At 36.8% G+C, this 15831-nt stretch overlaps 1 protein-coding gene across 1 annotated transcript in view; it reads left to right on the top strand.

Moving 5' to 3' along the window:
* The window catches only part of CADM2 (cell adhesion molecule 2), a gene marked incomplete at its 5' end in the record, with an annotated part of 92095 nt that overhangs the window by 37964 nt on the left and 38300 nt on the right, over positions 1-15831 (top strand). Inside the window, one exon of the mRNA XM_008935217.1 lies at positions 10149-10259. Within this exon, the coding sequence (XP_008933465.1) occupies positions 10149-10259 (111 nt within the window). The remainder of the gene's footprint in view (positions 1-10148; positions 10260-15831) is intronic.

Here is a 15831-nt window from a genome sequence, read left to right as displayed (position 1 = left end):
AGGGAAAGCTTCTGTAAAAATTGTGCATGTTTCTTAGAGAGCTTTGAAAACTTCCATGTCTAAGGTCTCTGGTCACGTGTGAAGATAAGCATAGAGGCTCCGAGAGAAGTAGACACTTAGAAATTTGCTCATCTCAAACCATTAATATTACTAACATCCATAATTTGATATTAATAATTGCTAGTTCTGATTATTTTATTTTTGCTTTTTGTAATTTTAATGATTAATAATGTCTGAACTTTCTGGAGTTTACCTTAACCTGAATTTCTATACTGTGTAAAGGAGAAAATATTCAATTAAATATTTCTTACAGTATACTCTTACTATTTTACTTACAGCAAATATTTTTCTGTCCCTTTTTTCAGTATTCTTCCAACAAAGAATACAGCTCAGACTGACAAAAATTTGAAATTTCCCTGAACAAAATTTAAAAATCTTCATAACATCTTTCTTCACACTATAGGTTCAGTCTAAGCATCTTTAGCCCTCCTCCAAAAGGAGGAGCCCCTCCTCCTTCTTTCACAGGCTGTGGTTCCCTCACTAGCAGTAAGAAAGTTGTAACCCCTTTGGGTTACAATCTTACAAGAATCTTACCCAGCAGGTGCCTGTGAACGTGTCTCCTGATACCTGCTACAGCTGATGAAGTTCATGTTATGGTGTAAGGTGATTTGTCATTTGAGGGAAGAGTAGTCCAAACAATTTTCAGTCAGGAGTACTCTTCTCTTGTTAGAAGGCCTAAAGACAGAAGAATTAAAGGTTTCATTTCCCTTTTCTTTATCTACTTTATACTCTGACATGCATTTTCTTTGCTTTTCCTTCATCAGTATCCACACAGACTGTTTACTCCCCACATATGCCCTTGAAGAAAAAAATTGCTTTTGCTTGGTAAGTTTGTGCCTGAGGAGGGTGTCTTTCAGCTGAAACTACCCGTATTAACCCTCATAGTAAATGAAGAAAAAAAACCAAACCAGAGGAGTTGAGGAAAGACAGAAAAAAAAAGTTTTACATAGTAAAACTGTAGGAATGGGTAAAGTGTTTTACTCTTGAGATACTGCTGTGGGTCAGTGGACTAGTGGATTTGTTTTTCCCTCTGTGGTTTCTGTATTTTATATTTTCTGCAGGTTTCCTAATCCTTGATCAGCAGGAGGCAGGGAAGGGTTAAAGAAGGCTGACATGTTGAAGTGCAAGTTCACTGTTTTATTGAGGAGAGCTCTGGATGGTTTTCATCATTCACAAGCAGGAACTGAAAACTCTTTGCACTGCTTTGTATATTATTTTGTTTGAAATAGATTGGCAGAGATGACCAAGCGTTATTTATAACAAATACTGTGGTATTCCATTGGTGAACTGTCCTATCTGATGGCTTAGTAGTTAAGGTACCATATGTCTCCCTGCCTGAACAGAAGCTGTATAGTTTTAATAAACTGAAGTCTTGGCTATATTGCATGTGTGCCACCATTCATAGCAGTACGTTAAACAAAGCCAAAGAGTCATGGGGGAAATTCAAGTAAATGTATAGAATTCCTTGAAGAAAAAAAAAGCATAAAGGAGTGGCAGCTAACAAGATAGGACCTTGTTTTCTCAGGTAATGCACTATGGTGATAAGAATGTGAGAATTAAATATATTAGTCGAAGACAGTGCAAAGAAATGCAATAAACAGTATTTTAGGTTGCAAAGATGCCATTATCTTGCCTAAGGTGATTTTCAATGGGATACAGCTATCCCACTGTGATAAAGCATTTCAGATTAGTGCTGGACCTCTTTGATTTTATGTTGAAATAAAGTAATGTAAAATAAATAACATTCTCTATTATCTTACTTTAAACATAAACCTTAAAATTTAAGTTTTACTTAAAATTCTTGCAGTGAGTTTTCAGTTTAAGCTATTTCAGCAATTTGTCCTGAATTTGTCAGAGAAATGAAAGTAGCAACCTTAATAAAATTGAGATCAACAATCTTTTTATCTCCATTTAATTTGAACTCTTGTGTTCTTAATAGGGAAATTTTAGAAAATTCTCCATGGCCTCTTTCTTCTTCCTAGTGCAGTTCTGGCTCAATGTCTTCAAATTTTTTTTCACACAAAGAATTGAGTGTCCTTCTGACAAAGCTGTTTTGTTCAAGGCTGCTGGTGTATGAATTCATATTGTATATTAGCTTTTCCTCAGATGTTCTCAAGTGCCAGTTGCTGGTACTTTATTTAATTTAATTTTGACTACTCCGATTTTATGGCTTGGAGAAACAAGGAATTATGGCTTGTCTGTTTACTTAAAAAGAATAAAAATGAACATCACAGCCTTAATGTGATTTTTAAGCAGTGACAATGGGCCTAGAATACCATATTAATAATGATAGATTGCTGTGCTTCTGGGGCACATCATGCTGGCTTTATTAATCCAGGATGTTTGGTGGCTTTTATGGTAACATTTTGTCTTGAATGCAGTGAAATTGACACTTCAGGTATAAGGACAACTGCTTTTTTAAAATAGAATTTTAAGAGGTTTTGTTTTCTTTTGTGTTTTGGATTTGTTTTGGGTTTTTAGTGAAGGATTAAGATGGGGCTCAGGAGATTTGTTCTGAACTTCCCTGTCAGGCTCAGAAGTCTGTAAAAAATACAAGATAATCCACATATTCTTCTGTGTTCATTTCCCCAGATGTGAAGTGGGAATAATGCTGCCTCCTTTTCCCTAACATTTGGTCTATGCTGTGTAAATGATCTTACAAAACCTCAAGGCGGAGATCCGTTCTTTACTGCATATCTATTTGTTAATGTAGTGTTGTAAACAAAGTCAAGACTTGTATAGATGCTTTTCTATAAGTAAAGCTACTTCATTTGAGGCTGAAGTCTCAATGCTCTAAACTTTATCTTTTTATTTAAAATGTTGAGTTATAAGGTTCTTTATTTTAACCTATTGCATGTTCCTCAAATTTTACTTAATTTACAAAAGACAAGTTGCATAAGCTTCAGGGATTGGCTCAGTGCAGTGTTTGTAACTGCTTTAATTAGAAGGATGGGATTTTATACAAGATAGAATGAATCCCTTAAAGTAATAGGCTTTATTAATATTACTACTACTAAATCAGAAAGGAATACTTGTTTTGATTTGTCCTTAGAAGTACCTGTTGCACTAAAAACTGTTAATGAACTAAAACTTAGAGCAGTTGAAAACAGATTCTTTGTTATGAAAGATTTTTCCTGCTTGAGAATTTAGATTTCTGTGGTACTAAGATAATCTTTAATATCTAGTTATCAGGTCAAGTTATTATCTTATGAAATTTATCCTTTTATATTCTCTGTGTATTATCTGGTTCTAGCACAATTAAAAATTAAGAAATAATGTGTTATGACTTGTTTTCTACAGTACAGATATTGCCATTCGCATAATCTGCCCAAGCAAAACTGAACAGCAATAGGTAAATACCTATTGATAGAATAGGTTATATCACTGTTATATCACTTTTTATTCTCCTACTTCATTGAGAGCAAGAATGGTGAGACAAACAATGAGTCTGATGGGCAATGAAATGGGAGCATGTTCCAGCATCTCAGGGCCTTCATTGCAAACTTCTCTTTCTGTTTCAAGGGAGCTGCAGCTAAAGTGCTTTTGCTGGTCACAAATTCAGTGCAGTGGTGTAGGGAGCAAAATGATCCCTAAAGTAAGCACAGAGGGCTTCAAAGGTCAAACCCTACATTTTGAAAGTTATCAGCCACTAATGCAATACTTAAATGTTCAGGGTAGATGCTTTCCTGTGAAATATGTGATTCAGGTTTCCTCTGGTCTCTGTGTGCAACTCCACCAACAGTGTGTGCAGCAGACTGCTCTAGTCTCCAGGTGACAAAGCAGTATTTCTGGCAACATCTGTGCTGTGGAGAAAGGGCATGTTTATCTAGCTAGGAAAAAACAAGAAAAAAGAAAAATGTCCTTTTTTGTGTGTTTACTGCTACTCTTTCATTTTAGCAAGTAATCATGAGCATTATAAAATGCATAGACCCAGTGCCCACTAAATCCTAAATTCTGTTGTGTGCAAGGGCAGAGGTTCAAGAGGAAGGCTGGGGGCTAGGGCTACCTCCACTCAACATGCTCTGCTTGTTAGGGTCCCCATGGAAGGTGGTAGAGGTGGGCTTTGTCTAAATATCCCTCCCAGGGTGCCTGACACAGGTCCCCCAGTGAGAGCTGGCCTGAGCCTGGGCAGCCCCGCCTGGGGGACAGGAGGAAGGTCACTGAGCCAGTCACTGCTCTCAGCCGTGAGAACCTGCCCGCCCTTACCATGGCCTCTGTGCTGCATGAAGGCACTTCCTTCCCATTGCTGCTTTCTTTTCACTTGCCTGAGAGCCACAGCTCATTTTCTGAAAGCTCACACAACTGTTCCGAGCCTGACCTGGCTTTACTGGTGGAAGGTCAGCCTTTCACACACCCACAGTCTTTTTGAGTCCTGCTGTTGCTTTGCTGCACAAAATAAATGGGCTATTCAATAGAGGAGTTGTTTCAAAACGATTTAGGACAGTTAACTTTTTCTTCGTATTTCAGCATCAATTGAGATGGCATAATCAGAAGGAACTTGCTACTAAACTTTTTGTTTCATATTTATCACATTTCAATTTGTCATAAGCAATGCTGGTCAGAGCGTGTGTTACAAAATGTTCCATAGAGTCGTATCAGGTCTTCATTTTAAAGGATGAACTTTTAAGTAATTTGAGATGACATTATACCACCAATACTAAGTGCTAATATTGAAAAGGACTTTATTCTTTCAAGTTATATTGTTAACTTCCTAAGGGTAGAATTTGGGTGAGGGATGTGTAGATATGTATGCACTTTTTGATTCATTTTTGAGACATTACTTTTTTTTTGCTGAAAATTTGTAATACTTCATCCTCCTTCATTTGCTATTGAAACCTAGTGCTTTTGAAATAGGAAAAAAAAAATCCAAACCACCAAACTATTATACCTTCTATAAGAATAGAGGACTATTGTTCTTCCTAATTGCTAACTTAAGATAAAAGAGCAATGAGATGAAAATCCTTGTATCTCTTAACACTTGATTTGTTTTTCTTCTGTCCTGACTTTGCAACCAAACTTTGTTTAAACAAGCTTTAATGAGTTGTCCCACGTCTTCTAACATTAAATGTTGTCTACAGGCTCATGGAACATCTTAGAAGTCTCTAACAGTTTTAGCTAGGGGTCTAGATTTACTTGGAGCTTTTTGTTACCAGGGTTTGGATATTTTTTCATGACATCTGATTTGCTAGCAAAAATGTCAAGCACCTAATTGCAATTTCAGTGTTTCATAAATCTGAATCAAATAGGAAAAAGAACCCCATGACCTCAAGTCTGTGAGTCTTCATGAACATTCAGTACAAGTGCTAAGGAGCTATTGACACATGATATTCAAGCCGAATGATCCTTTTGTTCAGTCCCTTTTTCTTGGAGCAAGGCTAACTGCAGCTCCCTTTGAATTTAAAACCTTACTTAATTATTTAATAGTACATACTACAGACTGATTAAATTTTGCACAGAATAGTGAGATTGTTTCACAGGTAGGTCATCACTCAGTTCAGTTTACCACTTAAAATTTCTTTCCTTCTTAGTCAAAATACAGCAAAGGCTATCCATCATTATCACTTTGTCCTTTAATTTTTCTGTCAGCTGTTGTCAAGCTTAGAACAAAAGCCTTTACATTTTTATCAGCAACAGCTATTCTTGTCTGAATTGTGCTTACTCATCTCAGAATATTGGTTGCATTTTTATCAAACTCCTCAAGTATTTTCAGTAGATCAGATCTATCTTTCACATAAACCTGCTAAACCAACAGAACCATTTCTTGTTTCTTTGGAAATGGAGAGTAAAAATGCTTAGGGTCAAATTGGCAGTGAGAATAACTTGTCCAGGCACCCTGCACTTAAATGGATGAATGTCTTCTGACTTAGTAAGAAGAATGTGGCATCAGTTTCAGAAAGAAGGGGAGGCAAACAGGAAATTTTAATCAAACAGGGGTTGGCAGTGTTTTGAGCTGATCTTGTACAACACTATTCTTCTACTTGTAAACAGACTAACTTCTGTGCCTCTGCTAAAGAGCAGCCTCCAGACCAAGCCAGGCATTGTAGGCATTGTGTGCTGCTCCTTTTTCCACTGTCCACTTGCAGTCAGCCATCAGGTTACTTACTGTCTGCCCTCACCTTGCCAGTGCTTGTATATCTTGATGTTGTACTCACAGACAGTACTGGCCACGAAGAATGCCTTTCTAAGACCTTCTCCATACTCTTGTCTGCATACACTGTCCAGTGACATTACACCACTGAAAAGAGAGTTCTTGGCTGAGTATTTGCAGCTTGGCCCCTGTGCTGCTAGAGAGATTAGGACCCTGTCTCTTGAACTGAAAATCCAGCTCAGGTCTTACCTGTATAACCTGTGGGAACATATGTGAAAAATAGTTGGGACTGGAGTCAGTAACTCCCCTTGCCATGAAATCCTATTTCCAAAAACTTTTAAGGAGACAGTTAGTTCTCTGTGAATTGTTTGCATTTCAGAGGTAGTGAGTTAAATACATTATTGAATTTTTGACTGAATATCTGTCAACAAATTTTCATTTTAGGAATGGTTTCAAAATTAATAGTGACAATAATTGCTTGACTTTTAGATCTCTGAGCATGGCTTTTCTATCTTCTTTGGTTCCCCATCTGCAAAATATAGCTATTTTCTGCTTCACAGGAGACTAAGGATTAATACCTTAGTATTACTGAAATAGCGATCTGGTGCATTGATTTGAGTATGGCTACTTGAATTAAAAAGTTCCACTCTACAGGGTCTCTTGGTCATAAAGTTTTCAGTATTTACTGGCATGAAAGTCATAAACAAAATTTTGTTTCCAGATAAAACAATTAGACTCAGAAGTTGCCAGGCCAGAAAATGCAATTAAGTTTCACTCCAACACCGATTTTTTTGGGTACAAATCTGCATATCCATTCTGTTAAGACCTTTCTTGACAGAGGGTTCAAGAGGACAAGTGTATATAGTCCCTTTGATAGCGTGTTTCTGAACAGCTGCCAACAGGGAGCTTTGGATAGCATAAGGTGTGCCTCACCGGTAAGAGAAGATCGGTGTGCCCTGCAGTAAAAACAATGACCAAAAAGTCCTACAGGAGTAGGAGCAGGTCAAATTGTAATACCCTTTTCTGGCATGCAAATGAAACAGCACACCCTCTTTAAAACAGCATGATTCATAGGCCTTAAAGAGAAGCCTGTGCTGTTGAGTATCAGTTTATACTTGTAGTCTGTCTGATTTCTGGGAGCTACCAAACCCACTTACCTCATATACCTACAATACATGATGAGAGAATGAGAGGAGCTGCACATTACTTCTCTTTTTTTTCCAAAGTGCATATTCTGCATTCTCTTATGCAAAAGCAACTTCAAGGCAAAGACAAGTAAAATTTTTGTGAGACTCCACGTTGTTGCACACTGTCAAGTCATTAAAGAAGTGATTTTACTGGGCAGAGCTTTGAACCTAAGCAAGTATGAACCAAGCATTCCTAGAGTCCAGAGAAGACTTGACTTCATTGCTTGGGCAGTGCAGTTTCCTTCAGGCTGCTGATTCTTGGTTAGTATCTTGAGCTGTAGTCTTTGACAGCAAGTAACTGTAATGCTGTGAGCAAAGGAGCATTTGCATGGTGAATTTCACCTTAGTCTGCTAAGAAAGAAACAAAGACAATGTCACTGCTTATATTTACATGTTGCTCTTCGAGGCTTCTGACAAGCTGCCATTTTGATGTTTGGCATCAGAGTTTGTGACTTTGATCAGGAACCAAGTTTCAGCATATTTTCATTACTCTTGATGTGATCAGAAAAGGTAAATCACATCTGTACTAAAATACTGATGTATCGTAGTTCTTGTAACTGGTCTGTTTCCTTGGTAGCCTTTCTTTTAAAATAAAAAGCCTATTGGAAATACTTCAATCAGAAGAGAAACCAGAAAGCAATTAACTTCTAATTCACCAGTGACACATTTAAGATATTGTGTGGTAAAATAGGTAGACAGTGAGTTCGCAGAATGAAAAGCACTGTCATAAAACCATAGCTGGTTTTGCCAGTTGTAGTTAGCATGCCATTGCACAGTCTTAAGTAAATGGCATATTTAAGAAAGATAATTAATGGAACTATAAGTCACAGTAATTAGGTTTTATGTACAAGACTGGTTTGTAAAGCTTTCTTAATAAACAAGCTTTGCACTCCTTATGAAGTAGGTGGGTTTTTTTTTTCTCTTTGATTTAGTTTTTAGCAGATACTTATCAGGGAAGGAGTTTCCCTTCATGAGAAGCAATTGCATAGATCAGTACAGGTGACACGTATCTTTTTAACATGTTAATTTATTTCTAATGCTTGTTATACTCACTTCTGTTTAATTATTGTGGTACTCACACTCCAGGTAATGTTACCATTTTCCCTGGTGATTAATGTGGCTGCGCTGTGGGTTTTTTTTAAGGCCTGGTTTAATTTTTCTGGCTTGAGAATATTTTGTATGGAAAAACAGATTAAATATCAGTTCACAATGGATAAAAGAGAGGTCTCATGCCATTTAATAATGGCTTCAAAAGTGGAAAATCACACAAGTGTAGATTCCAGAGAGAAGAGTGCTGTTTTTTGTCGAAACTAGAGGAATGCAGAAAATTGTAGGTGACTCATAGATGTTAAGTGACAAGGAGTCTTTTAAAGTGGCAAAATAATCTGTCATGCAGTGTGAAAATAAGGTAAGCGTGCTAATTTGAAGTCTTAAGAGAGTAATTACACAACTCTGAACTCAAGGTCCCTGTCTGAAATGTGTTCTGTAGGGCCCAGTACTGTAATGGTCTGAGCTGCTTCAGCTTCCATTGATTTCAGTCAGAATCGATGGTACTTGGAGACCAATTGCATTTCTTTCCACAGCACGGGAAGACAGATTGTGGGTCAGAGTTTCACTCTTTTATTGCTTTGAATAGCAGCCTTCCGAGATATTTTCACTGAAATCAGTGTGGAATGGGTTGCCCACCATCAATTGCTGAGAAACTAGTCCTTTCCTTTTAAACCTGAAGTATAAATAACCTGAAAAATGTCAGATGCTTTTTATGTCCTCACAGAAGTGCTTTTCTGTAGCTCTCTTCAGGGCTTTTGTTTGTTTGTTCTTTAAAACCTGCAATCACCTTATAAGCAAAGTGCTACTGGTCTTTATTGCTTTTGGCAGTGTGATCAACCTATTTTCTCTCTGTGTATCTGGTTATGTTCTGCTCTGGTCTGGAGTATTTTGCAAGAGACGTTGTTGGTTCTCTCAAGGAAAGCAGTGGCACACCTAAGCCTGGCTTAGATGCACTTGCTTAACCAAAAGCTGAAGGGGTTTGTAGGATGCTGTCATCAGGGCTACACATTTTTCTGACTTGTATGCTTGTATTACATGGGGGTTTTAATCGTAATATTGTTTGCATTTCTGGTTTTTAATTCTAAACTGTTTGAAAGTAATACTGTATTGCTTGTATTAAAAATAAGTTTTAAGTGTTAAGGATGACTAAAAGATGACTATGATTGCTAATAAGGGTAAAGATTGTGAAATATACTCTGCTCTGGATCTTAGCAGACAACAGTGTCTTAAACAAATGTGTGGGAAGAAGAAAAACAGTCCGGAAAAAGCAGCTCATATAGTTAGTAGCATTTTCTCCCCTTTTTCCTTCCATCAAGTCTGTCTGAAAGTGGGTGTTTTAACATACAGCCATTTCTCGTTAACACGTCTGTGTTTATTTTAGCATGATGGTGTTGTTTTTTTCATCTCCCACTCTGACACAGCATGTTTCATCCGTATATGGTTTCTACGATATGAGACCTTTAAAATGGCTCAAAGAAGAAATAGATTCTTGCCACTAAAACAGTCACTCTCCAGATCTGTGGAAACTTGGTCATTTTAACAGTGTTTTAAATTCCATATACTTGAAGATTGACTATAAATGTTGGGAGTGATATCATGTCAAGAATTTAAAGGTACTCTGTCATACCAGTAATAATTTATGTTAATCATGTTTAATTTAGTCATTTTCTACATACTTGTATTTACAAATTAAACCACTATAATGGTTCTCCTTTGTTTGCATGATATGATTTTATTTTATATTTTTTTTTTCCACTCACCAGATGTTTTCAACACTTTGCTTCCCACTACTGTCATCCCCTCCCTTACCACTGCAACAGTCACAACCACTGTAGCCTTAACAACCACATCGGCAACAGCCATCAGCACCAGAGGTACAGTATGCTTCTTTGTTATGGCCTGGAAAACACATTATAAATAGGAAATTATAGGGTTTATTCTTAAGGATAGAAATTGATAAAGAGAGTGCTGAAACACTTCAATATGTATTTTCAAGAGAATAATCCCCAGGATGGTACATGGTTAAGAAAGATTTCAAACGACCTTGAATATTTTCATTGCTCTAGCAGAGTGTATGTGAACTTTGACAGGATGCTTAAATTATTTGTATACATTTGCATTTAATTTTTTAAGGTTAGTAAAGTAAATTAACTTTAATGTAAAATGCAAGCAAGCTATTTTTAAATAAACGTGACCTTTTAAGAGTGGTTATTTTGGGTGCTAATGTTTAAAACAAGATAGGTGTCTTGGCATTGGAATTACTGCTGATGCAGTCTTGCTTGATAACAAAGAGGCATCACATTACATCACCTTTGTTAGTCTTCTGCAATTTAAGGTATTCCTAACTTAGAAGTGTCTTTATCTTACCAGAACTAGAGTAAATGAGCTGAAATTTCTCTCTCACCTCCCTGTTCCCCATCCTGTTGGATTTTTGTCTGTTCTAGTTTTTTAAATGTTTCTAGTAATGCTTTACTTTGTTATAAGAAAAATATAAAGCTTAATTGTACTGTTGCATTTAGTGACTGACCAGATAACTGTAATAGCAAAGATGTGTATGTAAGGCTTTGCAGTTTATCATCGTCTGAGTAGCTAGTAATCTCTCATGGTGAGTGAAACACCAAAAGGTTCCTATGTGGTCTGTTGAAGGGTTTCATTGTGCAAGGAGAGAGAAAATCATATTTGCTTACTACACTGCAAGTATTCACATTATGAGGTATATTTATCCCAGGAAAGTGAAGACAGAGTTATGAAACCTTTTCTTTCTGGAACCATTGTTATGAGTCAATTGTAGTAACCTGCCTAACTTACAAAAATACGCTGTGCTAAGTGCAAGTCCGTTGTGTATAAAGATTGTGGTAGTACCAGAACACCCAACTTCTTCCTCCGTAGGGCATTGATGTTCTAATATTAATGGCCTTCATCTAATGAACTGACATCAAACCTTAAATTTCATTTTTAATCTTTAATATTACTTAGAATGTGAAAAACATGTTGTTTCAGTGCAAAAGAGAGAGTGTTATAGTATTTTTTTCCCCTCCAGAAAAAAAAGGATAGACCATGGAAAACAGATCAGTGTTCACGGGTTTGAGTAGTTGCAAGAGGAACAATTCCTGAATGCTTCCAGAATGACAGGAATTATCATGTCTTTATAAAAGAGTGTTTTGAGTCAAGTAGTGGAAGTTTCCCAGTTTTCTGAGGCCTCGGATACTGGAAGGACAAAGTGCTTGGTGTGCCATGTTGGTTTTTGCTGTTCTTAATGAATTGTTTCCTTCTTCTTCTCATGTGATTATGACTTAAGTATGTCACTGTTGTGATTGTATATTGTGTACCTATGTTGTTGAGGCATTTGGTTACCTCCTGCGTGTAGTTTAAGGCATCCTTTGCCTTGATTCTGAAGTGTTCATTTTCACCTTTTGTGTGCCTGGTATCAAAAGAAAGATGTGGAAGAGGAGAGCACTCTTCTAAGCTTCAGATCTAACACATGGGAGAATGCATACAATTTGATATTACAGTAACAAAGAGATACTGCTTTAAGAGAAATCAAAAGAAGGAAATCTAGGTGAAGGTGATTAATCACTAACACCTGAGCACCCACTTTTCCCAGAAAAAGTGAATGCAGCAAAATGGCTGAGCAGATGAGACCACTTCAACTCAAGGAACAAGGTAGATATGGTCTCTTGGGCAGACAGTCTAAGAGACAAAGGAGTGTGGGAAGAATGTCACTTGAAATGCTTGTATTGAAAGGAAGATGTCAATCTATCCCAATGCAGGGGAAAACAGGACACACGTAACAGAGTAATGAAGTTTTCTACCTAACAGCCTAAGGAATCAAAAACCACAAAAACATGAAAACAAGCTAAGGTTACTATAAGCATAAGTCATAGAGTATATCAGTTTAGAAGAAACAGGAAACAAGGCATAGAATCAGAAATAAGCAGATGCAGAATTGTTACTAGCAAGGTATGAGAATTTTAACAAAAAAAAAAAAAGGGTTTAGAAATACTTTGGATGAAAGACAAAAGTAAAGAAATGCTGTGATCCTGCTAATGAATGCCTAGGACGAGGCTGAAGTAACTGGTGTTTTATCCAGCAGTGGCTGACCACTGGAGTGCTGTTTCTAATAGGGGTGTCACAGTGAAAGATGACCACAAATAGAGACAGATCAAAGAACAAGGATGGGAAGTCTAAAGGTATGCTCTGCGAGGAGGCTGAAGGCACCAGATTGTTTGGTTTTGCTTTTAAGTCAGTATGACTGATGAAGAGTTATTTTTTCAAGTTCAGTGGGGAAAACAAATCTACTGAATTAGAAGCAAAGGCATTTCGTGGGGAGACTTTCTAAATGCATGGGAGTCAGTGGTGCAATGTAACTGTTGAAATTCTACTAATTCCTTCATCATTGCTTTCCTTAAAAATTCTTGATTTCCATGACAGAGGGAAGGTGCTCTCTTCTCCTGTCTTTTCGGTTTCTTCCTCTTCTATATTTCTCAGACCCATAAACAACTAATGTTCACAAAGTTACAGTGAATGTCATGCAGGCAGAGTTCTGCCATCCTGAAATACAAGGCTGAACCTTATCTAGGTTGTCAGAGCACCTACACATCAGAGGTGCAAACAGCATAAGAGCCATTTTGGAGATCAGATTTTCAGTAGTATCTGTTTTTGACCAAGCAAAAAGTACCATATAAACTTATTTTCTTTTCATGCTTCTGCTTCTTATTCCACTAAGATAGTTGACATGGAGGAGTATATAAGGACATAATGTTGTGAAGCTATTAATGTATTTTCAACATGCAAAACACTTTTGTGTGTGTGTTTTAGCTTCTGGGTATGTTAGAAGCAGCCATTTCTCTTTATCCTACTTTATTGGATTTTGTTTGATCATGCCTTAAAGAAACAGAAATTTGCCCCAGATCACAAGGTAGTGCATACTAATCAATATCTTTGAACTAGATTTCCAATAGCTGACTTAATATACTTGCTGGATGAATTTCACTACTTCTGTTCTAAAGTTATGACTTGATACTTATAAGTCACCTTAGGTAAATTGTATGCAACATTCCTATATTCTGCGTGACTTCTACAAAGTCCACCTTGAGGGTCTATTACTCCACATGCAGTCACAGGAGATGTCTTTACAGAAATTTGGTACAGGATATAAAGAGCCCAGAGAGACCATAAATCTAAGGCATTTTACATTATGATGTTTGTACTTCATCATTACCAAAAGCCTGAATTAATAGGGGAAAAAAAAAATTCTCCAAACCATCATCAGTTAATTCTGGAACTGTGTGACCCATCTCTATATCAATTTGCATGGCATTTAGTAAACAACATGAAAAAAAGATACTGATACAGTTGGATGACAGCATGATAATTCATAAACATCCTATTTAGTCAAACTTTTCAGTTTCTCAGACAATATATGCTTGCTTTTGTGCTCAGTCCTTCAGGAATTAATTATTCTTTTACTGGTACATTACCTACTAACTCAAAAAATCTAAACACAGTTTGATGCCAGTGAAGAGTATACCGTTTACATATTTGTCAAGGGTATCTTAAAGCCTAATAACCATGGTGAGGAATGTATGACAAAATGGGAATAAGATGCATGAGGAAAAAAAAAAAGTTCTAAAGGACTATGCAAAGAATAATTATGCATGAATTGTCTCCGTTCTATCAGATTTACCTAATATTATTTGTGAAAGCTGTGCATGGATCCATGCTAATGTTCCCTTCTGTGAGTGGGAAGAGGCACAAGAGGATTGTGGATTTGACCCCAGTAGTGCAAGAAGGGGTGCCTCACTCGGAGAAATTCTTTGTTCACTTAAAGTTCACTTGTGGTTCTGTGCAAATCTTTCAGAGTCCTGGGTGTGGAGGAGGAGTGTGATTAACAATCTAGGAAAAGCCAGCTCAAGTCGGAATAACTCTGGGTTTCTGGATTCACAGAAAAGAAAACCCTGTGCACACAAATGCACGTAAAACCTTCCCAGAGGCTGGCATTGTGTTACACACCCCCCACACACACACTCCTTGCAATTTTAAAAATGTTTGTTTCTGTCAAGGAAAATAAAAGTCAAAGACATTGTAAAACTTGGTAGTTTTGACTTATTATTGAAGCTTGAAATCTCTCCCCACAGCCCCCAAATAGGTACAAAATTAACATTGCAAGAACATCCTAAACTCAAAAGATAGATCCATTCAGTTCAGTTGCACATATCAGGGTGATTCAGTCTCAGCTGACTCACTTGTATAACGATGGTGCCAGAATGTTCAAAGCTTTATATAGCAACGCCTAAAAACATCTCCAAAAGTCGTTCCACATAGCAGAGGTATATGATGCTGCTCCCAGCCAGCCTCACTATGAATTTCAAGTTTATTTAATAGTCAGGATGACCACAAAGACGACAAGTGTACACATTTATATGTGAATGAAATCCCTGCTTTATTATATTCCACTTTGCTTTTATTGGTTTTGGCTCTCATATAAAAGAATGATTTCTTAAAGGAAATCTGGAGAGCTAAATTTAGAAGAAGAGTTTGCAGTGGATTAAGGAAGGGTTTGAGTATGTGATTATTTTGAAAACTACTGTGAATGTAATTTGTGAATATTTCTATTTAATAGCATAAATTCCAACCTTCATAGTTAAAATTACATTCTTTTTCTCCTGTTTTTGCCTTGGGGGGGTCAGAAAAAAAGACTAGACTATTTCATTAAAGGCAGTTTAAAGGCAGAAACTACTTAGACAGTACTTGTAGTCCTCAGATTTTTTCGTACTAAAAAATATTAAGCATTACAAGTTCTTTCCTTGTGATTGCATTTTTCTTTTACATCTGCTAATTGATATAACTTGGCACTTTGAGATATTGCAGAGAAAGAACCAACATAGCAAGGAAAAGGTATGGAATATGTGAGGGACAAGGGAGATAAGGGTAGATATCATAAATATAGTTGTGTATGCTTGCATGCATTCGTCTCTGATAGAAAATGATCGTTGCCTAGTGTTAAAAGTGGGTTTGTATGACAGCCTGCTAAAAGCTAGGGTTTTTTATATACTACTTTGTAGTTCTAGCAGTAACATAAAATCTAACTTGTCTGGTGTTACTCAAATGCAACACCAGGTAAAGAAATTACAACTTTCTGGGTTTTATTTCTTCTTTCTCATCTTCCTTTCTCTTACAATAATCTCCTACTGGCTTATCCAACTTCTAGATTTCCCATGAGGCCAGACAATTTGAGTTACAAACCACCAGGTCTTTAGATTATTCTTTCACACCAGACATTCAAGTAAGCCTTTAGCACCCATCTTGCAAGAACTGACATCTCTTGATTTTATAAAGACTTCTTTTATTACCTTTATTTTTCATTCTGCTTGTTCCCCAGTTCTTTAAAGGAGTGCTAATAAATCATGGTAAACCTAAGTTAAACCATGAAGAAATCCCAAACCT

This window comes from Merops nubicus, unplaced genomic scaffold (assembly GCF_000691845.1).
Source record: "Merops nubicus isolate BGI_N331 unplaced genomic scaffold, ASM69184v1 scaffold3542, whole genome shotgun sequence".
Classification (NCBI taxonomy): domain Eukaryota; kingdom Metazoa; phylum Chordata; class Aves; order Coraciiformes; family Meropidae; genus Merops; species Merops nubicus.
The sequence above is the reverse complement of the archived record's forward strand: the minus strand, read 5'-3'. Positions and strand labels throughout refer to the sequence as shown.